Source organism: Apus apus, chromosome 3 (assembly GCF_020740795.1).
Source record: "Apus apus isolate bApuApu2 chromosome 3, bApuApu2.pri.cur, whole genome shotgun sequence".
Taxonomy (NCBI): Eukaryota; Metazoa; Chordata; class Aves; order Apodiformes; family Apodidae; genus Apus; species Apus apus.
Window position 1 is genome coordinate 44,106,692 of NC_067284.1, and position 22,901 is coordinate 44,129,592.

Here is a 22,901-nt window from a genome sequence, read left to right on the forward strand (position 1 = left end):
CGCCCGCAGGCTGTGCGGGGCGGGGCGGGGTGCGGGGCTGCGCGGCGAGGGTGCGGGGGGCTGCCCGCCTGCCTGCCTCCCTGCCTGCCCGCCCGCCCTGGGCACCGGCTGCTGGCCGTCTCCTCCCAGCCGGCTGGCCGCTCTGGGCCTCGCCCCCTGGCGCCGCGGCCCTTCGTGCTCCCCGCCTTCCCGTGGGATCCTCGGCCCTTTCTGGAGGGGAAGGGGCGGGAATTTCCCCTCAGCAGGGAGGTCAGTACCTTTATCGCCCCTCCTAGGTGCGGACAGCCAGCTGGGCTTGCCCTCCGTGTTGCCCTTCGGGGGCTGCTGCCCGTTCTTGTGGCTGGGGAGAGGGGGGGTGCGGCCTGGCACCCGTCCCTTCTGCTTCGGGCAGGGGAGGCCGCGCAAGAGGCCTGCTGGGGAGGAGGGCAACTGGCCCTGTCACTTGGGCTGCGCGGAACCTATGTCCCGTCCTCCTTCCTTACAGGAATCTCGTGGTCTGGGGTCAGCACGCATCTGCTGACTCCTTGTAGGGTGCTCTAGCCTGTCGCCTAAAACTGGGGATTGGTTGTTGCTGTCCTTTACTTCATAGGTTGAACCCCTGCTTCAGCCCTGCGGGCTGTGCCAGGTGTGGTGCCATCCCTGTAGCTTTGGTAGCTGGAACAATCCTGCCGTGCAGCAGGTTGGTGCATGGCAGTGATGTCTCTTTGTAGTCGACGTGGAGTTATTGGTGCAGAAGAGCAGACATCTTGTGGGTTCAGCCTGCTAAATCAAGCTGGCTCCTTGTGTCTCTTTTCAGCTGATTTTGCTTCTGGAAGGGGCCACACGTTATGGTGTGTGATGGCTGATTGCATGCAGTGGTTGCTTTTGTTTGAGTCTTAGTTCCACAGGCTAGTCCTAGGGAGCAGGCTCGGTTTGCAGCTTCAGGCCTTGTCTGTTTTAAGATGAATCTGTCACACTTCTGTTGAAGATGATGTGCCAGCCCAGAGCTCAGTAGACTTGCCACAGGAATGGCAACAAAAACGCCTTCGTGGTTCGGCCTGTCTCACTGTACGTGTTGGATCATTGCTTCTCTGAACAAATTCCAAACCAGCGGAAGGCGAGGGATGTGTTTTCACAGCAGCTTTTGATTCTGCAAACGCTACCGTGGGAAGAACAGGAGGTTTCTGTTCTGCAGCCTTAAGAAAAAAGGAATTGGCAGAGCTGGGCTGTTAGCACACGTGTCTGTGGTCAGATCCTGAAACGAGCTGCTCCTTATGGGCTGCGTCACCCCAGTGGGAGAAGTTTGTGGTTGGAGTTCGTGTTTCCTGTTGGGGATCGCTGTGTTCTGCATGTGACCACAGCTTTTGCTGTGTGCTCGAACAGAAAAAGAGATGGATGGTTGGGAAATAACCCGATAAGCAGTGAAAAAATAATTGTATCAAGAAAGAAAAGTACGTTTTTGCATCCCCCTCAAAGACGTGGAGTGCCAGTGTGTCATAAAACCCGGAGGGAAAAAGTCACAGAGTGACTATGGAGGAAGTAAAGCAAAGTTTAAATGTCACCTTATGCTTATTTATGAGAGTCAGCTTTTCAGTCAGGAGTCAAGTCGTGTTTTCCTGTTCATAGAAAATTCCCATCAAAAGTACAGAGCAGCACTGGGGTTGGTGTGTAAAAGTGGACAGTGTTTTGAGGTGCTGCTGGAGCTCTGAGCTGCCACCAGCAAGTCTTTGTCCCCTTCCTGGGTCTTTGGTTTAGGTGTAGCAAGCATAACGTGGTAACAATGTTTTTTGGGTATTTCTTAGAATAATATTAATAGGACTATTTAAATCTGAATATTGAAGGTAGAGCTGAAGATGCAAGGGTTAGGAAACAGGAAGGGTTTGGTTCTGGGGATTATCTGTAGAAGCTAAGGTAGGAGTATGGATGCTCGTTGTGTATTGTGTTACCTGTTCCCCCACTTGCATGAAGTTGGGGAAACCTTTCTACTCCCCTCAGGTCTTGTCTGCCTTATTTGTGAACCCCTTAGGACAGAGACTTCCTGAGGCTTTGTACCTGGTGTTGTATCGAGTCCACAAAGTATTAGTTTTATGTGGCTACCAATAATTTCCATGAATCCATGTATTTTGTAACACTAATTTTACAGTTTTTTACATAGTGGTTAGGAACACAGTAAAAATTAATAGATTGCAGGGGGGGGCCTTGCTCAGTGTATCTCCAAAGTTCAGAGAAATAGTGTTTGTTCTGTGATCAAACATCTTTTTAGAAGAAGACCTCAGTTCTTCAAGGGCTTTGGAGGAGCTTGAAATGTGACTAGGACGTATGACATCACCTACATGGTAGCAGAAATCGTGAAGCCTTTGTAGGGCCGCAAATGGACGTGCAAAATGTAGAGCCTGGAAGGCTGTTTTGAATTATGAATATTTTAAAAAAGAAAACACTTTTAGGAAGTTTTACTATTTCTCAGGTTTACAGCTTGAATATTGTTATTCCTATGTCTCCTATGCTTTGGTTGGTCAAGCATTAGCAATTTTTTCTGAGTCATTTTTAAAAGTCTTATCTCAAAAGCCTGTTTAAGGAACTGTTTATTTAGGATTGCAGTTAACTTTCACTTAATCTTAGCCTTCTCTTACTGCCTGATTAGGAGGGAAAGTAATTTCTTAATTCCACATGCCGTCATGAGAACATTTCTTTTGATCTACCTCTGTTTGCTTTGTCCCTGTTACAGGTTCTCATGGTCTCTAGTGTTTCAGGCAAAATTACGGCTGAGATTTGAACTCCAATTAATTTCAGAGAAATCTCTGTGTGACTGGCAGCAGGTTTTTAGATCTGGCCGCTGAGGGTGGCACTTCTTGAAATCTGCATTTCTAGCCAGGCTTTTCACAATGCTCCTTTGAAAGTCTGGTCACTGAAGTTCAAGCACCTTAAGTGCTTAAATCTGAAGTGAAGCACTCTTTAAAGTCTGGACGTGGCTTTTGGCTGCTGAAATCTTTGAGTTTTCTTAGCTTCCGTGCAAATAGCTAACATGCAGTGTTGTTGACAGCTTCTTGCAGGGAGAAGAAAGATGGAAAGTAATGCAGTTCTACTGGAATCCAAGTCCTCTCCCATCAACCTGCTGAATGAAATGCATCAGCTGCGTCTCCTGGGCCACCTCTGCGACGTGACTGTCAGCGTGGAATACCAAGGGGTCAGGGCAGAGTTCGCTGCTCATAAGGCTGTGTTGGCAGCCACAAGCAAGTTTTTCAAGGAGGTGTTCCTTAATGAGAAAGGCATGGATGGCCCAAGGACCAATGTGTTCCTGAACGAGGTCCAGGTTGCTGATTTCGCTTCGTTTCTTGAGTTTGTCTACACTGCTAAGGTAGAAGTGGAAGAAGACAGGGTGCAGCGTATGCTGGAAATAGCTGAAAAGCTGAAGTGCTTGGACCTTTCAGAAACCTGCTTCCAATTAAAGAAGCAGATGCTTGAATCGGTGCTGTTGGAGCTGCAAAACTTCTCAGAATCACAGAACTCCGAGGAAGAGGGCGCTGTCCAGACAGGCGTTTTGCTGGAGTCCAAAGCAGCTGCTGCAGCAGAGGCTGACCAGGCAGGGTGTCCTCTGGATCTTCCCAGCTCCCCGGCAGGCAGGCCCAGCAACGGGGTCTCTCCTGAGATGCCAGCTGCCAAATCAAAAGAGAAAATGGACAAAAAGAAGGAAATGCTGAAGCCTCCTTTTGCCAAAATCAGGCGGGCAAGTGGGAGACTGGCTGGGAGGAAAGTGTTTGTGGAAATCCCAAAGAAGAAATACACGAGGCGGCTGAGAGAGCAGCAGAAGAATCCAGAGGTCGCTGCTGAAGACGACACGTACCCTCAGAACCAGGATACATGTGATGTGGAGAGGGAGGAGGAGCAGGTGGAGAGCAACGTCAAACCCGAAAGCGAGGAATGCGACAGCAACCTTGAATCAGAAGAAAGCCTGAAGAAATCCGAAGAGGATAAAAGGAAACGGGGCAGTAACTTCAAGTGCAGCACGTGCGAGAAGGAATTCCTGTACGAGAAGAGTTTCCTGAAGCACATCAAGCACAGCCACGGCATCGCTGCCGAGATCGTGTACCGGTGTGACACCTGCAGCCAGACCTTTGCCAACCGCTGCAACCTCAAAAGCCACCAGCGCCACGTCCACAGCAGCGAGCGCCACTTCCCTTGTGAGCTCTGCGGTAAGAAGTTCAAGAGGAAGAAGGACGTCAAGAGGCACATTCTCCAGGTTCATGAGGGTGGTGGGGAGCGTCATCAGTGCCAGCAGTGTGGAAAGGGGTTGAGCTCCAAAACTGCCTTGAGGCTCCATGAAAGGACGCATACAGGCGACAAGCCTTATGGGTGCACAGAGTGTGAGGCTAAATTTTCTCAGCCTTCTGCACTTAAAACACACATGAGGTATGAACAGACTTCACTGGCCTTGTTAGATTCTGGGGGGAGAAGCAGGATCCCCTGGAACACACCTTGAGCCTTCAAGTGAAGTGGGGATGTAAAACGTGGCTGACTGGAAATCTGTATTTCCTTTTTTCATAGCTTCCCCCCCAACCACTGCTTTTCAGGTTAAGGGAGTTGCTGTAATTTTCTTTAAGCCAAAGCAGTGGTGCAGGGGCTGAGGCCTGCTGCTGCTGCTGCTGAAGAACACACTTCACTTTTCCCCTGGGGCAGACCTGTTAAGAGTCAGTGGGACATTTCACATGCAAAAAGGCAATGCCTGTGCTGAATTATTTGTTGGATTAGGGCTATAATTACTTCAGCTAATTCAGTGCCTCCTTCTAGGCAATAGAATGATGTTATGCAATAAGTCTGACAATATCCTTAAAAGGTTTGGCTGCCTGTTAAATTGAAGAACATGCAGGGCTGATTCAATCAGTTGTAGTGCAGTGAGACTCAGAGGTAGAGGTTCAGGGTCTAGCCAGGAAGTAAGCATGAAGAGGGAGTTATAGGAGAGCTATCCCAAAGTACTGCTACTCAGCCCCAAAATGGGATTGTCACTGTATTCCTGGGTGGCATTTTCTGCAAGGGGGTTCATGACCCACTGTGTTGTGTCACTGCCCTGAGGGAAGTCAGTGGGTTTACTGCCAGTGGTAGAAAGCAAACTTCTGCTAGTGCTGTTAAGGGGTTAAGGGGTTATTGCTGATGCAGCTGTAGGGCATCTCTCTTTCATCATCTTCCTAACCACAAGTAACTGCTTTGTGCTGCTTAAAATACTGTTTTTTTGGCATAAATGAAGTTTCCCCTCCATGGTGTGACACCATGACTATTCAATAAGCTTGTTGAATGCTGGAAACTTAATGCGGTCCTCACTTGTGTATCATGATCTTCTATGGTGAGAATTACTTATCTTATTGTATATATTTTTACATCTGTGTTCCTCCTGTTGATGTAAATCACCTTGAAAACTGGCCTGTGTTCCTGCAGCACTATTCAAACAGCACTGAAATGTGCATAGGCTCAACATTCAAGCTAGAGAAAGCTGGGATACTGGTCTAGGCCACAACTCTGGAAGCTGGCCTTCCTGCACATGGCAGCCCTTCCCAGGACATCACACTGCAGGCTTGGGGTGACAGCAAGAAAATTTACTGTATAGAAGTGGCATCCTTTAATTCCATTCCTTCGGTGCCACTTTGTTCCAGAGTAGCCTGTGACTCCCTACTCGATGGCCCTGCCAGAGCAGCCTGCCAGGAAGCTCATCGCTCTTGTTCTGTGTGGAATATTTTGCTGGTAGTGTCAGCAATACAAAGATAAGCTTCACTTCAGATCCCAAGATAGTTACGTCTGTCTATCGGGATAGAAGTTTTTTTAATCTTAATTTTTACCTTTAGAATTTTGATTTTTACCTTAAATAAATGTCCAGATCTGGGCCTTGATCGTGCAGCGCTTGTGTGATCAAGCAAAAAGCAGCACTACAGAAAGCACAGTGCAGAATTTGGCCCAGCTTGAAGGTGTTTTTAAAAGGCACTAACATCTCGTGTTGGTGTGCAGTCACTTTTGAAGAGTTGAGCAGCTCTTTCTGCAAGAGGGAAGAGCTGTACCTCGGAGCATTAACGTTGCTTTCTTGTTTCAGAATCCATACTGGAGAAAAACCTTTTGTCTGTGATGAATGTGGTGCCAGGTTCACTCAGAATCACATGCTTATATATCACAAACGGTGTCACACAGGTAAGGCTTGCTTTTATAGAATCATAGAATATGCTGAGTTGAAAGGGATCCGTCAGGATCATTGAGTCCGAGTCCTGTCCCTGTGTAGGGCACCCTAAGAGTCACACCATGTGCCTGAGAGCATCACTTAAACACTTCTTGAACTCAGGCAGGCTTGGTGCTGTGACCACTTTCCTGGGGAGCTTGTTCAGTGCTCAGCCACCCTCTGGGTGAAAAACCTTTTCCAGATATCTCACCTAAACCTCTCCTGATCCAGCTTCCTGTCTTTTCCCCGAGTCCTGTCATTGGTCACTGGAGTGAAGAGATCAGGACCTGCCCCATCTCTTCCCCTCATGAGGAAGCCACAGACTGCAATATGCTATGTGCAGGAGGAGGCCTGCTGGGAAGGCAGGAGATCTTATTTTCATTCTGAAAATGAGTTTTTTAAATAGGTTTTTTTTTACATGTGTAAAATAGGCAGACTGGGGAGAGAGTAAAAGGAGTTGATTAAAGAGAAAGGGAGTTCCCATCTGGTTGGGAACCCACATTTCAAGTGTGGACTGAGGCTGCTTTGGATAGTCCTCAGTATCCTAAGATCTGTTCTCAAGAAAAAGTCTAGCTGCATTCTTTAGAGAAACATGTTTTCTCTGTAAGTCTGGAACAGTTAATCTGAGCAATGTAAGATGGCTGTCGTGGCTTATTCTGGTCTGCAGAGAAGACCTTTTAAAAGGACACATCCCTCTCCTGGGTATCCTTCGTAGTATACATTGATGTTTTGGAGTGCCCCTTGGTACCACCTGAGAGTTTTCTGTGGTACTTTTGTACCTCTTAATTGCCCTGTCTTACGACCATCTGTCTTCTGCTGGTAACTCATAAGTAATGTGGGTGGCAGAAAACATTAAATTAGAATGAAATGTTCTGGGTTTTGTGTATGATGTTTAAATTTTGTTCCTGTAGGGGAAAGGCCTTTTATGTGTGAAACATGTGGGAAGAGCTTTGCCTCAAAGGAGTACTTGAAACACCATAACAGAATCCATACTGGATCCAAACCGTTCAAATGTGAGGTTTGCTTCAGGACGTTTGCCCAGCGGAACTCGCTCTACCAGCACATAAAAGTTCACACAGGTAGGATGTGCTCCTTTGGTTTGGAATAAACCACCACAATTTAAAGACTCAAACCTCACGGTTGCATAATTCAGAGGAGGAATTTCTCAACTAGGATTTCCCAATATTTAATTCCTACCTTGATTCTTGATTTAGTGCATTCTTTCATCCACCTCCCTTCTCCTTGTACTCCCTGTGCTTCTTTCTGAGTTACAACAACTCTCTGAAATATTTCCAAGAGCTCTGCAGATATTAGTAATGCTGCTGGGATTATTAGTGACCACAGAATTGAGCAAAGCACTGCTCTGGTCCTTGTCTGCGTGCCCACCTTTCACGTTTGCATTCTCTCCTGCTTGGATTTTGTTTTCAGTGTGTTTATCCCCACCTGCTCCTCTGGGTTTTTGAGTAGAGAGTGGTGACCATAGATACAATAACACTGACATCCAAATGGTGCTGTCAGTGACACCTGGGCTTTGTGTTTGTATGGGAAGACAAGATAACAGTCACTTCCACTCTTTGCAACCTCAGCTTTCCCTCCATTTTGTGTTCTCTTACCCTGGGAGCAGGGGACATCACCATGGCAGTGCTGATGTTAGTTTTTTTCCTGTTCTGGAGTGTCATCTCTTTTTCTGTGACATCACTTGCATCTGTTAGGAAGGGGTTTTTTTAATATCCCTTTTTCTACCCTAAACAAAAAACCCTGGTCCTTCCCAAAACGTGCTTCATACAGTCACTGAAGTGGGAGAGTTTCTGGTGTATCTGGAGGTGACCTCTGGTTATGAGCAGCTCCAGTGTTCATGCACACAGAACGTACCTTGCAAACAGGAGAACTTGTATTCTGGGAGAGGACTTTCGTTGCTAGAGGAATATGCCTGTAAAAAACGGGGAGACTTGAAGTGGTTGCACAGATTTATGCAGGCTCTGTATCTGTAAAATTCAAATGTGACAAAATTGACACAACTGTGAGAACTCTGGAAGCCCCTTGGGTTCTTTCCTGAAGGTGCTTTTGCCTGCCCTATTGTTCCATGAAGCACAGGGGTTCCTTCAGGCTCCCCAGTGGCAGCACCCCTGTGCTAAGGCTGCTGTCTGCTTCCAGGGGAGCGTCCCTACTGCTGCGACCAGTGTGGGAAGCAGTTCACGCAGCTGAACGCGCTGCAGCGGCACCACCGCATCCACACCGGGGAGAAGCCCTTCATGTGCAACGCCTGCGGACGCACCTTCACCGACAAGTCCACCCTCCGCCGGCACACCTCGGTAGGAGCCTGTCACCCTGCTGCCTCCCAGCCTTCCTCCCTGCCCACCTACGGTCAGCTTTGCCAGGCCCGGAGGGGACTTTCTGTCCAGTTTTTGCTGGGTTTGGCACATCATCCTCTCTCTAAGGGTGGCTTTGTAGCACTGAGCCTGCAGTGAAGCCGCTGTTAATCTGTTGTGGCATTGCCCGTGTAGGTCATGCCTGGGGACTGTTCATCACAGATTTGTTCTGTGACCTGGGGGCATGTGCCTCACTTTCTGGGCCAGGCTCTGCCAGAGCAGTTAGATGCTTTATGAACACAGGAAGGGACACAGTGTCTGGATGTGTATTGACCCAGTTCTGTGGGACAAAGAGAGAAACTTTTCCTACCAGTATCAGTTAGAAGCCAGGTCCTAGGTTTTGCCTCCTGGTCAGTTATGTGTGTTCAACCTGGTTTTTGGTGGTTGTTTGGTTTTTTTTCAGATACATGATAAAAACACACCCTGGAAATCCTTCCTTGTAATTGTGGAAGGAGCATCTAAGAACGATGAAGGTCACAAAACGGAGCTTCCTGATGAAGAATATGACGTGTCACCTAAAATCCCAGAGAAGCTGCTGTCCTTTTCAGAGAACGGCCACTACCAGAGCTTGGCAGCTGTCCCCGGGAGCGTGACCGCGCTGCACGACACGAGCTCTGCTGCCGGCACGGACTGTAAGTCTGACGGGACTCCAGGCCCCCAGGAAGCCCTGATGGCCACCACGCTTAGTGAGCTGACAGTGCTGCAGACACAGACAGACTCTCTTCAGCCACAGCTCCACACTCTGGTGAATATGGAATAATGTGGGATTTACAAATCCCATTGGAGCTGCGCCCTTTGTATAATCCCTTGACTTTGCCAATGACCTCCTGAGGGAACTAGGGGAAGCTGTTGTAACAGGGAAGCAGGGCTAGATGTGAAAGACATGCACTGGATTTCTACAACATCCTCCAAAACTCCGTTACCCACCTGCAATGTGTACAGCTGCATCTCTGCAGGTAGGGCAGATTAACAGAACACTGGGGAGGTGGCAGAGGAGGCAGAAGTCCCAGGAAGCTGACAAGTACCAGGATGTTCATTCTAGCTGGTCTGCAATGAAAGCAAGTCCCTACATCCCAGTGGGTTGTACAGAAGGTGGGAGTTTGATTTCCAGTTGATTCAATGAGACCCGTACAATCAGGAGAAATGTTGTGTTCCTCAGCCTTGTAGCTTTAGTGAAATTAATTGTGTTTTTCTTAGCTGGAGTTAATCCATAAAATCAGTTTTACTGAATTGCTTTTCAGGAAGCATTGGGGTAGCTCTGCTTTTGCCAAAGATCCAAGCAGTGACCCAGCTCACTCCTTGGGAATGTGGGTGGGAGCAAGCTTCAGCAAGACCTGGAGTTTTGATTCTGTAGTTGTAGAATGGGCAAATGGGAGCCCAGGACTGTCTCACACTTTTCCATTTCTGTGGAACCAGGTTCAGATGACACTTGGATTCAGATAGTGGGAGGTGTCTCTACCTGTTATGGGGGGTTGAATCTAGGTGATCGATACGGTCCCTTCCAACCCAAGCCATTCTGTGGTTCTGTGATTCTGGCTGCTCCAGCTTACATGTAACTGGGTGATAAAGAGACCAAATCATCTCCTGTACAAATGTCTATGAAAAGTAGTACTTGAGCTGTAACAGCTGGTAGAGAGAGACAGTTTATTGGCTTTTTCCTGTTAGCTTGGATCCAGGGCCTTTTCTGATGGTTCTGGTAGCTCAGTGATGCTCTTTTCTCCACCATAACCTGGCTCTGAACTGCAGACCTACTTTTTTACTCCAGTGGGAAAATTTAATTACTGTTTTGCTGTTGAGTTGTTAACAGCTAATTCCACCAGCGCTGGAGTCTCCAGAGGTAAATTCAGTTATAAACAGGAGGCAGGCAGGGTATGTATGACTAATTGACATAAAAAGATGCAAATAAATTATAAAAGTACTGGACTGTTGAAGGGATTTAGGTGGTTATGTCCTGGATTGTGAGTCCTTTGTGTAGAAGGCTGTGCTGGCAGCTGAGTGGCAGCTTTAGGCTGGTGTCTCTGTGACTGTCCCCACTGAGCTGGGGTTTATTCATCACATCAGCCATGAATAAACTTAAAGTTCAAAGGTTTCTCCACATTAGCATCTGCTGCTACATTTCAGTAGTCACCCTGGCAATGTGCCTTTTTTGGTGTGTTTTCAAGAGGGAAGTGTGACAAAGTGAGCAAAGGGGTGAAGGGTCCCAAGTATTTCTCTCAGCCCACGCTCCAAACCTGCCACTTCACACTGCCTGCTCCAGCACCCACAGGGTTTGGATCCCAGCCCCAGTCACCCAGAGAATCATGCTTCCATTTGGGCCTTTCTTACCAGGAAAGATCTTTCTTGAATGTCTCCTTCTCCTCCCCAGGGAGTACATGCCTTTTTCTCCCCAGGCATAGCCAGTAGCTGGGAAGGCTGTTGCACAGGGAAACCTAAGTGTGTCTCTGTCCTGGGTCAGCATTTTCTGCATTTCCTTTTGCTAACACAGAAGCTGAGCTCGAAGGAGAAAGTTACATGAGTTTCCCTCACTGGAGAACTTCAGGAGGATTTGAGGTATTTTCATGGTGCAGGAAAGGAGCCTTTGAAATAATTGGCACTGACAAAAGATATATCTAACTGGGATGACTCTTGCTCCTGGGAGCAGCTGTGAATCAGCAGCAACTTGCTGGGATGGTTAATGCTTCACACTCAGGACCAGGTTCCCAGTGGCACCCTGTAAGAAGCTGGAGCTTTTCTAATTACTTTTCCTGTTTTGCTTTTCTGTTTCTCTGTATTTTACTATTAATGCAGTATCCCCACAGAAACTTTCTCAGCTGAAGCTGCAATAAAAGGTTTCTGACAGCTTGCACTGGGGTAAAGGTAAGCACAATCATGTCTTGTCAGGGCCTGTTCTAAGACTTGGGGGTTGGCAAAGCAATAAAGATCTCCACGCTCTGGCACAGAGCTATTTTTGAACCTTAAAGGGATGCCTGACATCTTACCATGGAATCAAGAACTTAATCTTATAGAAAGGGAATTTTTTTAAAGATAAAATTTCCAAGAGGTTATATTTGAAATATTTATTCAAGTGCACTGTTCTGTCAAAGCTCAGTATTCCCCATGACCACTGTAAAGAGTTTGTAGATATATTTAAACTCTTGAGCATTAGTACCCGTAGCCAGGGAAGCTTTTGTACTCTGCCAATGTATGGAAGTGAGTTACTCATTATGAACCGTTCTTATTAAAACACTGAAATCTAAAGACTGACCTTTCCAGTGACTTGATGATCTGATGTTTCTATACACCTGACATAATTCAGACCTTTGGCAGGGCTGAAGCTGTGCCTTAACAGCTCACTGTGTACTCTGACTTCCACTGTCACACTCCACAGATTTCCATTAGGCTCCAGCTTCAGTCTTCTGCATTTCCCAGGAAATAAAATTTATCACTACTTACATTTATGATTTTTCACTTTATTCATGTACAGATTCACACAAAACATTATATTCTTGCTAAGGCCATTTCATTAATAAGTTTTCAGAGTACAGAGTTGTGTACTGGGGGGAATACAGCAGAGTGGCAGATTGTCATTTTTAAAACTGTCACAATTTACCACTGACACACTGGAGGACATGCTGCAGCCTACTTCTACAGAACTAATGTGTATTTTAATGGTATTACTCCAGAGCACAGTTACAGACCACACGACCCCATGGGTACGGTCTTCTGGTCCACCAGCTCCGTACACAGCTCATCACAGCTGTGTGTAACACGTGACACCTGGAAAAGTTAACAAAAAAAAAAAAGAGCAAAAAACACTTGCATGGGTTCTGCTGACACTAGGAAAGGAAGCCTTGCAGCCTGAGCTTCCCTTTGCCTAGAGGTGCTGGGTACAAGGGAAGGCAAAAGCTGTTAATACTCTGGGGCTTTGCTTGCTACAGAAAGGGGTCATTGAACAAAATCCTTCCACCCCTGTCCATTTACCACAGGCAAGTTCAGCAGTTCCAGATTTGAGCCCTTGTGTCCAAGATGAGAGCAAATCTGCAGCTAAGCCAACTTCAGCAAGAAGACCATGCTACCTGGTGGCACAAGGACACAAAGGACAGGAACCGTCTGTCCATGTTTGTGGGACAGGCAGAGGTGACACATGGTGGCCTAAGTTAAAGCAACGGTTTTGTTGTGGATGGAGGCTGATGGGAGCAGCAGCAGCCTTAAAAACTCAGCTGAGGAGTGAGGGAGCTGAAGGTGCTTGGAAGCAGGAGCATTGACCAGGCATTTTCCATGCACTCCGTGCCAGTTCTGCACAGCTCACAGGTCTTTCTAGCATGTTAAGATGCACAAAACAGTCTACAGAAAGTGTGACCAGTGACATCAGTCAAGAAAACAAAAAAATAATAATAATTTGGCATATACAAGGAGCAGTTTTTGGTTTTCTTTTTAAACCAGTGGTAGAGATAAAGTACCACTGTGACAGAACTAAACCCCTTAGACTAATAAGCCAAACCAACTTCAACTCAAATATCTAGATTAGAAACAAACTGAAGAAACTGCCTGCCAGAACACAAGCAAAGACAATCACTTCAGCAAGAAAAACAAGAGGTGAAGCCCACCTGGGACAGCAGTGCCTGCCAGGGGCTACTCCAGTATCCCTGCTTGGGCCATGAAAGAGGGCCCACATTGGCAGTTGCACCAAATAAAGCAATTAATTAATAACTCTTTCATTCTTTACATGTCAGCAGCGCAGCTGAAAATCACTTCATTGCGGAGAAATAATGAGTGACAACCCCCTCCTGACAAATTGCACAGGCTCCCAAGTCCTTAATACATACTCCTAAAATAATGGGTAGCTTAATCATCCCCAGGGAAACAAAGCACTGCACGGAACAGCCTGGGGCACAGACGTTTTGAAACACGTTGCTAAAATTACCGCAGGAATTTTTAAACGTGTCTACACCTTTTCAAAGCAAACTGGGAGTCATCTGTCACCCAGACAACTCAAACAAGGTTTCTGCCTGAGATGAAATTCTCAGTCAACACCTTCACACAAGGGGGCACCACGCAGGACCTGCACTAACAGAAGGCAGCGGGAGGTCGTGTAAATGAAAAGTTAGAAAAATAGCTCCAAGAAAATAACCTTACATTTTTATAATCTTTATATCTGAAATACAAACCACACCGTTAACCAGGGCTACCTGTGGTGGCTGACACCAGTCTCAGCCACCCTGTCCCCTGAGGTGCTCAGCAGGAGGTCATTCTGGGTGCACAGGATGCACACACACACACGCTGCACGGAAGCATCACAAAGCCTTTCACTAGCATCGTTAAAAGCAATCTTTTTTTAAAAAAACAACGAAGTCCATTGAGAAACAGAAACAGTAACAAAACAGCAAATGGTCAGAAGCAACTGTTTGTACCAGACTGTTTCCATGCTGGAATCAATGGTGCTGAGCCTTAAAACAGGAGAGCAGGAAAGAAAAGTAGCTGCAAGTGCAGAAGTTGGGCTCCCAGCTACCAAAACCAAGAAGGGATTTCTGCTGCTTTTACCTCAGAAAGACCTGCCAGTGCCACCCAGAGCATCACATCCCATCTACCCATGTTGTCACAACAAAGAGCAGGATACTAAAGAAACACACAACTCGTCGGGTTTGTAAGCAACAAAATAAAGCTAGGTATTGCATCACATATCCCATAGTGGTCCTCGGCGGTAACACACGAACAGATGACTGAGGCTGCATGCCACAAACACCACGCACAATTCACTTCAGGTCCCCGTCCCCTTCTCCCTGGATCGACTTCTTGATGCGAAGCAACATGGTTGTGAGCCACTGATCCAACCGCGATATCGAATCGAATTCTTTAACCTATTAGAAAAACAAACGAACAAAAAAGGTTTCAATTAAGAATCACAGTCAGGAAGCAAACGAGACCACTGCAATAGCGCATTCTGCAGTTCTTGAAGTCTGGTCTCCCAAAATGTCTCTTTGCAGAGAATAAAAAAGGAGAGATCTATCAATCCAAAAAAACACAGCACTTCGAGCCACTGTCAAACACCCAAAGGAGCTGAAGCAAAACCAGGCAGGATCTTTACTTAACTCACAATGATAAACTCGTAATTTTCAAGTATTAATTCTGGCACTTGCTGGAGCAGAGGCTGGAAGCACCTCTGCCAACACCCAGCTCTCCCACAGGCTGTTTTGGGGCACGGGATTAAGTGGGGAAATGCTGGGTGTTTTGCCCCACTGGACTCGGTGACTACACTGAAAGCTCAGGCACCCAGTGACCCCACATTTATCAGTATACACACCCCAAAAAAAAGAGAAAAAAGGAACAACCCGCCACCAACCAGTGTGTCTCAGTGAATTTGTGACTACTCACCGCCTCAGTGTACGCCTCGCTGTTCTGCTCCTCATGAGCTTCCAGCAGTTTCTAGGAAAACACAGTTAAAAATTAAAGAATACTCTGTTACTGTGTGTTCTGCAGGGCCAGTGCCAGGCATCTTGTCCCCAGGAGAGAGCACCTCAGCACTCACACATGGGGCACCCACACATGGGGCACTCGCATCTCCAGCAATAGCACCTTGGCAGCCTACTCAAACCACCTCCCATGGACAGAACCACAATTTTTTGTTTGCTTTTGTTTGTTGAGTTAGCTAGAATAATCATCCTTCTACTGGAGCTACAGCCATGAGTCTGGTGTAAAATCACTGCAAAGCAAGTCTGATGTCCTCTAAAACATTCCAACAAATGACCAAACCTCTGGCAAGGTGGCAAAGCACAAGGTGAAGGGCACTGTGCTACAATTTTAATACTGGTGTTACTCACTTTCAATAGCTTGCACTCCCGTGAGTCTGTGAACGCTGGGAACATTTCTTCATATTTCTCAAGGGCAAGCTGAAAGACAGAAGACAACCCTTACACTTGTTTCACCCAAAACCACTTGCTTTTTATGTCAGTTTTCACCTTCCAGTCCTAAAACCCACACCGAGAGCCTGGGGAAGTATCTGCAGAAAATCCAGTTCCACACTACGGCACTCCAAGCTCCGCTCCATGCAACAGCCAGGAAAATCCCTATGCACGCAAGGAGGTGCCTCAGCCAGCAAAGGTTGGTCCAACGGGAGGCAGAAAGTTTGGGATAACAGCCCTGAGCCCACTGACCTTTGCGTTCAGCTCATCCACGATGAAGTGGCACAGAGCAGCTTTGAAGAAATACTCTTTAGCGCTGTATTTAAGCAAAGGATTATCCATCGTGTTCGTTCCAACCTAGGCACGAGAGCGGGGAAAGAAAACCATGTCATTCGGAGCTGAATTAAAACAGGACAGTTGATTAAAACCACCCACGGCACCCACACAGCCGCCTGTGAATAAAGACCGTGGAAAAAATGTCTGTACCAAAAGCTGTTGGGAAGGCAGGCAGATTTCTAATCCCAAGGGAAGTCAGAGACTCTCAGGCCCACACAGCCCATCCTCTCAGGAAGCTGCTGCGCAAGCTCAGGGGTACCTCACTGGTACCTTGGCATCTGGTTGATGGAGAAGGGGGGAAGAAGTCACCTCGGTGGAAACCTGCTTCAGTAGGAACCCTCCAGAAGCACAAATGCAGCACTGTGAGCTTTCCCAGGGAAATACCTGGCACCACACCACAGCAATCAAGTTTACAAATCTGGGGGAAAATTTGCTGCCAAAGGTATTTGTAAACACAATTGAAAGTGCAATTATAGATTTCCCTCCTTTGTCTAGAAACAGAAGAATTCAGGGACAAAAGTGCCTTTGGTAAGTTAAATGAACTCTTAAAAGTGAAGGAGCAAACCATGCCTTTTAAAGGCATTGTCAGCCCCAGAACAAGCAGGACTGGGAGCTTCTAGGCCACAGCAATTTTGCAAGACTGACACACTGACCCACTTTGCATTGTCTCGCAACGTTTGTCCCGTCAGCTGCAGCACACACCCTCACCTGCTCATAGATTTCTATTGCCTTCTGGTACTGCTCCAGCTGCGCAGCGTAGGCAGCCACCTTCAGCAGACACTTGTTGGCTGAGCTACAACCAATTAGAGAGTTAGAGTCAGTCATTGTGTCCTGGAGGAAAACAAATCCACCTCTGGCATCTCCAAGTACTACATGTACCACTTAGCGTACATAAAAGCAGGACCCAAAAACTGCAAATTAAGGGAATTTTCTTTTTATCGGCCAAGATTAATACAGACAGAAAGGCACAGAGACTTCCAGCTCAGCACAGAGCTTGTGTTTGTGTTCAATTATTGTGTGCTTTCTCTGTCCCCAAAACAGGCACCCCAAACTAGACACCCTGGGGTCAGGATCAGAACATCAAACAGAAATCTAAGCAGGGCCTGGGCATCCCACCCAAGGACATTTGAGAAGGGGCCACATGCAGGTGTGCAGGCCACCCAGGACAACCCCCCTGCTGCAACTCTGCCACAAAGCCCACTTGCCTGTTGGACTCCTCTCCTTTGTAATAGTCGGCAGCCTGCTCATAGTGTGCAATCGCCTGGGGACAGAAAGAGTGTGCCTGAGTGCCACATCTGAAGTTCCATTTGTGGTCAGAGCAGTGTCCAGTAATCATGTTCACTAAAGCTTTTCCATCCTGGGCACAAAGGGAGCAGCAGCACGGCACACCGTGGGGTTCCTGCTAGGCTCCACACACAAGGCTGCCCTTGGAAACCTGGCTGAGAACTCACGGAGAGTCCCCAGTTCCAGAGCAGGTTTCAGACCAGTGACACGACTCTCCAGGTCATGACTACAAATACACAAATCACAGCTCAACATGGCTTCTGCTGGCTTGTCATGAGAGAATAAATCGCTTAAGAGAACAGCCCTGACACAGCAAGGATGGATTTAAGTGGGGCTGCATACGGGGAGGCAACACTGAAGTAATTAATAAAGAATTAAATAATTGTCTAGAAAGTAGTATCTAGAAACCATAATTTTTTGTTCTGTATGCTTCAAGCAGCAGATATGCAGCTCGTTGAGTGGCTTCGGGACAGGATTCCTGCTCAGGGCCCTCAGTTATGGGAGAAGTAATGACAGAGGGTTGTTGCTGAACTGTGAGCTAAAAGAATGGCAGCATCCTTCAGGAACATCAGAAAACAGCTACAAAACTGCCCCACAAAGATCTTTTCAGGTGTGAAACACCACTTCAGCCAAGAAGGTTTCTCACCTGGGCATTTCTGCTCAGCTGATGGGCACACCAAAGAGTCAGGATTGCCCCATGAGACACCTGTACTGGGAAAACCATCGCTCCCCCTGCTAACCCTCAGGTCAAGCTCTGCGTGACTTCCACCATCGCACCCTTACCTTCTCAATGTCCACCAGCTCGGCCTCGTAGATCTCAGCAATGGTGATGTGGTGCTTGGCAGCAATGGTGAACCGGCCCTGGAGGAGGCAGAAGGTGGAGCTGAGGTGGGAGCTGCCCCCCTGCCCCACACTCTTAGCCTCCCCCAGGCTGCAGCAGCCCACGAGCTGCCTGCGCAGCCTCTTACCATGTCGGTGTAGATATCGATAGCTGCATTTAAGCAGTTGATGGCCTCTGCAGCATGAGTGTTCAGGAAAAACAACAAAGTCAGCCAGCACATCAGAATTCCCAGCCCAAGACCTCCCCCCTTCAAAAATCAGATCTCCATATGATTACTCTTCATCAGACCACACAACAGCTTCTCAAGTAAGTATCTACTTGCACATTCACATCTATGTAGAATGACAAATACAACAGTTTCAACTCTTAAGATCTACAAATGTCACATCTCCATGTTTTTGTATCTGTGGATCAAATCCTGATTCACAGCCCAAACACTGCACCCCACACTGGAAGGGAAGGCAAAATACAGATAACTTGTACCCTGGGATTTGTCAGGCTGCATCCTCAAACAGAGCAAAATGCAACATACTGATGTCATGAACACACAGGGGCTACCATCTGCTAGGACATTTTGGGGGTTACAGTTGTCAAACAGCATTATTCATCTTGAGGTAGTTTGTTCAGTCCCCAGCACAGGAAAGCAGGGGTAATGCTGGTGGGTTGGTTGGTGTGATTTCAAACACCACTAGGAGTAGGGGAACTGGGGGTCTGCTAGAAAATCATAACTCTGCTATTCAGGACCAGACTGGAATAATCCAGGTCTTGTACCCTTACCCTGTCAAAGGTTGGTCTGTTCTCCTCCCACCTGTCCTCTACCCAGGGAAACCCCTTGGGAGCAGGGCTGGGGCTCAGGGCAGGGATCCAGACCTCAGATTACCGAGGCGCAGCTCTTCACAACCACACACTGCAGCATGGGCCCATGCCCCACATTTCATTCCCCTCACCTTGGGGGTCAGCTTTTTTGTAGGCATTCCCGGCATCCACGAAGCTGGTGGCAGAATCATGTTTGCTCTGCAGCTGCATGTGCAGCTTGGCTGCCTGGCAAAATGCGTTCCCTGCAGCTGTGAGAGAAGTAGAGGGGTTGGGGGTGTGCAATAACCCCAAACTGTTGGTGCCTGCAAGCTCATCCTCGCTGCTGGCCGTGCCCTGCATCTACTGGATCAGTGAGGGGGACCCTTTGGAGCTTGAAACCCATTGGATTTGATGTCCCACCCCAAGGTATTTCCTCGCTGATGAGCACACCCAGGGCAGCGCCCCTTGCAAAGGCTCCCCTGTGGACTGAGCAGCTTTCATTTTAAACTGCACCCCAGCTGATTTAACAATACGAACACTCAGGTCACCCCCCTTTGCCCACTCCCCCAATATTTAATCATCATAGGGTGGAGCAGGAATCACCACAGGGACCATCCCAATGGAAACCCCGCCCTGGGATGTAAATCTTCACTCAGGGAGAAGCTCAGACACTGGCGGGTCACCCTGACATCATCCACCCTCTATACATCCCCCCCCTAAGGTGGGAGCTGTACTCACCACTCCAGTTTTTGGCGATCTTGAACATGTTGGCAGCCCTGGTGTACATCTCACAGGCTTCCTCCACCCTAGTGTTGCCCCTGAAAAACAGCCAAGAGCCCCTGACTTCATGCTGAAATGAAACACTGGCCCGAAGCTCAGGGCTTCAGAGATTGCAGCCCCCGGCTCGAGTGACATGGCCCCTCCAGGCCCTAACCTAAAACACAGGGTGAGGATCACACTGCTCCAAGAGGGGAAAGCTGGATTTGGGGGTCTGGAAGCTCAGCTGCCAACAGGAGGAGCTGGTGAGTACCAAATCACCAAGCCTCTGCTAGACCCAGGGGGATGAATCCTCCACTGCATAAAGCAGGGACAGAAGGAAACACACTCCTGAAATGGCAACACAGGGTATGGGCATTTTCCTTATGAGTTTGTAGCCCGGAGCAAGCCCCCCATCTGCTCCATGACTCAGGTGTCTCGATTTTTTTGGGCAGGAACAGCTGGTTCACATGAGCCACTCAGCAAAAACACCTGCAAAAAGCAGACTCTAGTACTGCATCATTCAGGGAACAAAATAAAAAATTCAGAGATGCTGGACAACTTGCTGCCAAAAAACAACTCAAACCAAGTCTCACGGACAGGGTTCAGTAGCATAAGACATCCCCAAAAATCATTAATTTATCTTGAGATAGAAGTTAAACACTTTTGCTAATTACATGCAGATTTCCTCATGGATTTACTCCTGCAAGCTTGGCACTGCCCTCAGTCCTGTTGACCCAGGAAAGGGCAAAACATTTATCATCAGCATTATTTTTTCCCTCCCCCCTCCTGGCAGACAACCACATTTCATTTCGAAGCACGGGCAGGTTTTTTGGACCACTCTTTGCTCTTGAAAGCTGCCTTTTACACAAACTGTAGCCAAAGGAGGCAGCACAAGGTAACACTACACCATGCAAGGCGTCCAAAACCCGGTGGTTTTCAGCCTTTTAGTCTCAAAAAAAAAAACAAAACAAACAATTTAAAAAGCACTTGTGCAAGCTAATGCAGCTCTTCAGGAAACAGCCTGGCTGTCGATAAAGGTTTTGGCTGGGCACGCAGCAGCCTGGGCACCCCCTTGCACCTGGGAGGATGCTGGGAGCCAAGTCACCCACCACCTTTTCTTCCATTTTAAAAACATATATATATATATATAGCATCTATTTTTAGCCCAAGAAAATGAGAAATTTGTCTCTGGAAATCTCTGCCTGTTCATTCCAAGGATTTTCAGCAATTTGCCCAGATTACACCCCTGGAGCATGCTCTGCCCGATTAATCTGCCAGAGGCAGGGGAGGAATTTATTTATAAAACTTCTGCTTTTAGGGCTGCGGGCACTCGATTTTTTTTCCAGGCTGGTGATTTTTGAAATATCAAGGCCTCCGTAAATGCTCTTTCCTTAAAATTACAAAAAGAGCTATAAAGAGGAAAGCTTGAGGTGGCCAAACCTGCTGATTTTTCAGAACCCTCTCAGGAATATCTACTTTTGCACAAAAAGACCCAGGGAAAAGGAAGCTCTGCTGGTTTTGGTGGGTATCGCTCCCCCGGGTGAATCCATCCCTCCAAGGGTCTCCGTGCCACGAGATGAGAAAATCACCCGTGAACCGCTACGCCTGGTCCAACCCCCCCTGGAGCTGCAGGAGACCTTGGGGAGGATGCACCACCCGCAGCAGCCCGACGGGAGCCCCCGGGTGCTCCCGGGATAAGGAACCCTGGGAGAGGATTACCAACGGCGAGTCCCACCAGGATAAAGCCGCGATGAGCGGGGACATCCCCCACGGCGGGCTGGACACATCCAGGGGGGAGGGGACACCAGCAGGCGTCCCGAGCTGCAGAGGCCCGGCGGGCTCGTCACACCGCTGGGCCCACGGAGCCCCCGAGGCGGGGGGCTGCCGGGGCACCCCCGGCCCAGCTCACCCCCGCTGTGCTACGGGGGGGCTGTGCTCTACCTCTACCCCCACCCCGCACCCTAACACAGCCCACCCACCGCACAGGCGAAGGGAGACCCTCACCCACGCTGGCGGCGGGGGCACAGCGCCCGGGGCGGGAGGAGGGGGACGGGAGGTGGGGCTGACCCCTGCAGACACCCACGCACAGGGCCCAGAAGCCTTCCCGCACCCTTCTTTTTTTGCAATTCACCTCCTTCGCACCCCTGCACCTCCCCTTTTTGTTACCCCTTCCCCCCACCTTTTGCTCCCCTGCACCCCCTCTTTACACACCACCACCCCCTGCTTCTTGCAACCCTCATCTTCGCACCCCGGCAACCCCCGTTTGCAACCCCCCCGTTCGCACCCCTGCAACCCCCTTTTTTGCACACTGTGCCCTCCCCCTTCCGCAACCCCCCTCCCCTCGCCCCCCCAGCCCGCTCACCCGAAGAGCCCCCGCAGGAAGGAGTGGGAGCCCTTCACCCGCTTCTCGGCCTCCGCCATCAGCTGCACGGCCTCCCGCTCCTTCCCCGTGCTGTCCATCCTCCGGCTTCAGCTTCGGCCTCGACCTCCTCCTCTTCCTCCGCGGCACCGGCGGGCGCGCGCACCGGGAGGGCGGCGGCGGGCGCGCGCAGGGGGGGCGGGGCCTCCGCCCGCCGACCCGGTGCGGGCTGCACGGTGCGGGACGCGCGGAGCCCGGTTCCCGTTGCACGATTCCCGTGGCGGGAACTGTGCACGCTCCACGCAGCCCCAGCCCAGCCCAGCCGGCACCCTGAGAAGGCAGACACAGCTCTAGGAAGGGTCGTCCCGCAGCTCTCCAGCCCTTTGGAAGCAGAGGCATCTACCCGGGACCCACGCTTCACGCGCTGTGCAGGCCCGGGAATGCTCAGGGCTGTGCGTGCCGCTGGAGTCAGTCAGACTTTGTGCCCACACAAGGAGGGGGAACAGCACAAGAGGGTGCAGCTCGCGTAGCTGAGCGTCTGCCCGAGGCGTCTGCTGCAACCTGAAGGACCAAAATAATTCCTGAAGGGAGAGTCCTCCCTGATCGCCCTGAAAGCGTGCCTAGCCCTTAAGAAACGGGCTGTCGCTGGGGTGGGAGTGCTTACAGTCGGAGGAAAGGGGAGCAGGATCCAGCTCCAGCACTTCATTAGACTGACATCCACGAGCAGCTCGTATTTCTAACAGTCAGGTCTCGGTCAGGACCAATCCTCATCACTCCACAGGCAAAGAGTATGCCAGAAAGAAGGAAAAGCGAACTTTTCACAACCTGAAGGTGCTTTTATTGTGAATTTATCCCAACCTAAAGGTAGCTTGCTGTTTTGTTTGTGCGGGTTTTTTTATAGCTTTCATACTGTAATTACTCAGAATTACTTAAATGCAGGAGGTAGAGCTGAAGTTTGTGCTCTGGGGAGAAGGGTCATCATTCCCAGTGGATGTTCTGCATTAAGCAAAAGGACACAGAAAAAAAAACAGAACAAACAGAAAATGTGCCCATTTTTCTGCCATCTTTCTTGCATTTGTGTCCTACCCCCCAGATTATCTGAGCACAT

At 48.8% G+C, this 22,901-nt stretch overlaps 2 protein-coding genes across 3 annotated transcripts; one reads left to right on the forward strand and one right to left on the reverse strand.

Moving 5' to 3' along the window:
- The first annotated feature begins 62 nt into the window (after positions 1–62).
- On the forward strand, positions 63–11,778 carry GZF1 (GDNF inducible zinc finger protein 1). Its single transcript, XM_051614267.1, has 6 exons — positions 63–249; positions 3,020–4,386; positions 6,053–6,147; positions 7,084–7,251; positions 8,327–8,484; positions 8,945–11,778. Exons 2-6 carry the CDS (start codon positions 3,041–3,043, stop codon positions 9,299–9,301), a joined length of 2,124 nt encoding a protein of 707 aa, XP_051470227.1. The 5' UTR covers positions 63–249; positions 3,020–3,040; the 3' UTR covers positions 9,302–11,778.
- Positions 11,779–11,974: 196 nt separating this feature from the next.
- On the reverse strand, positions 11,975–21,967 carry NAPB (NSF attachment protein beta). Of its 2 annotated transcripts, XM_051614277.1 has the most exons (11): positions 21,797–21,967; positions 19,414–19,493; positions 18,828–18,944; positions 18,008–18,054; positions 17,823–17,900; positions 16,961–17,016; positions 16,464–16,548; positions 15,672–15,776; positions 15,339–15,407; positions 14,893–14,943; positions 11,975–14,378 (listed from the first exon to the last, which is right to left on the reverse strand). In XM_051614277.1, the coding sequence occupies exons 1-11, from the start codon at positions 21,892–21,894 to the stop codon at positions 14,274–14,276; spliced, it is 891 nt and encodes a 296-aa protein (XP_051470237.1). In that variant the 5' UTR covers positions 21,895–21,967; the 3' UTR covers positions 11,975–14,273. The 2 variants fall into 2 exon arrangements, with proteins under 2 accessions (XP_051470237.1, XP_051470238.1); XM_051614278.1 differs by lacking the exons at positions 18,008–18,054; positions 19,414–19,493; positions 21,797–21,967 and having other exon boundaries at positions 18,828–18,887.
- Positions 21,968–22,901: the final 934 nt, after the last annotated feature.

Bases quoted from the DNA above. Each gene is read 5' to 3' on its own strand.
- GZF1 (XM_051614267.1), top strand. From the start codon at position 3,041: ATGGAAAGTAATGCAGTTCTACTGGAATCCAAGTCCTCTCCCATCAAC. The intron at 4,387-6,052 runs GTATGAACAGAC...TTCTTGTTTCAG, and splicing joins GCACTTAAAACACACATGAG to AATCCATACTGGAGAAAAAC. The intron at 6,148-7,083 runs GTAAGGCTTGCT...TTGTTCCTGTAG, and splicing joins TCACAAACGGTGTCACACAG to GGGAAAGGCCTTTTATGTGT.
- NAPB (XM_051614277.1), bottom strand. From the start codon at position 21,894: ATGGACAGCACGGGGAAGGAGCGGGAGGCCGTGCAGCTGATGGCGGAG. The intron at 16,549-16,960 runs GCAAGTGGGCTT...AATTGGTTGTAG, and splicing joins AAAGGAGAGGAGTCCAACAG to CTCAGCCAACAAGTGTCTGC. The intron at 15,777-16,463 runs GTGAGGGTGTGT...TCTCGTGCCTAG, and splicing joins CAATAGAAATCTATGAGCAG to GTTGGAACGAACACGATGGA.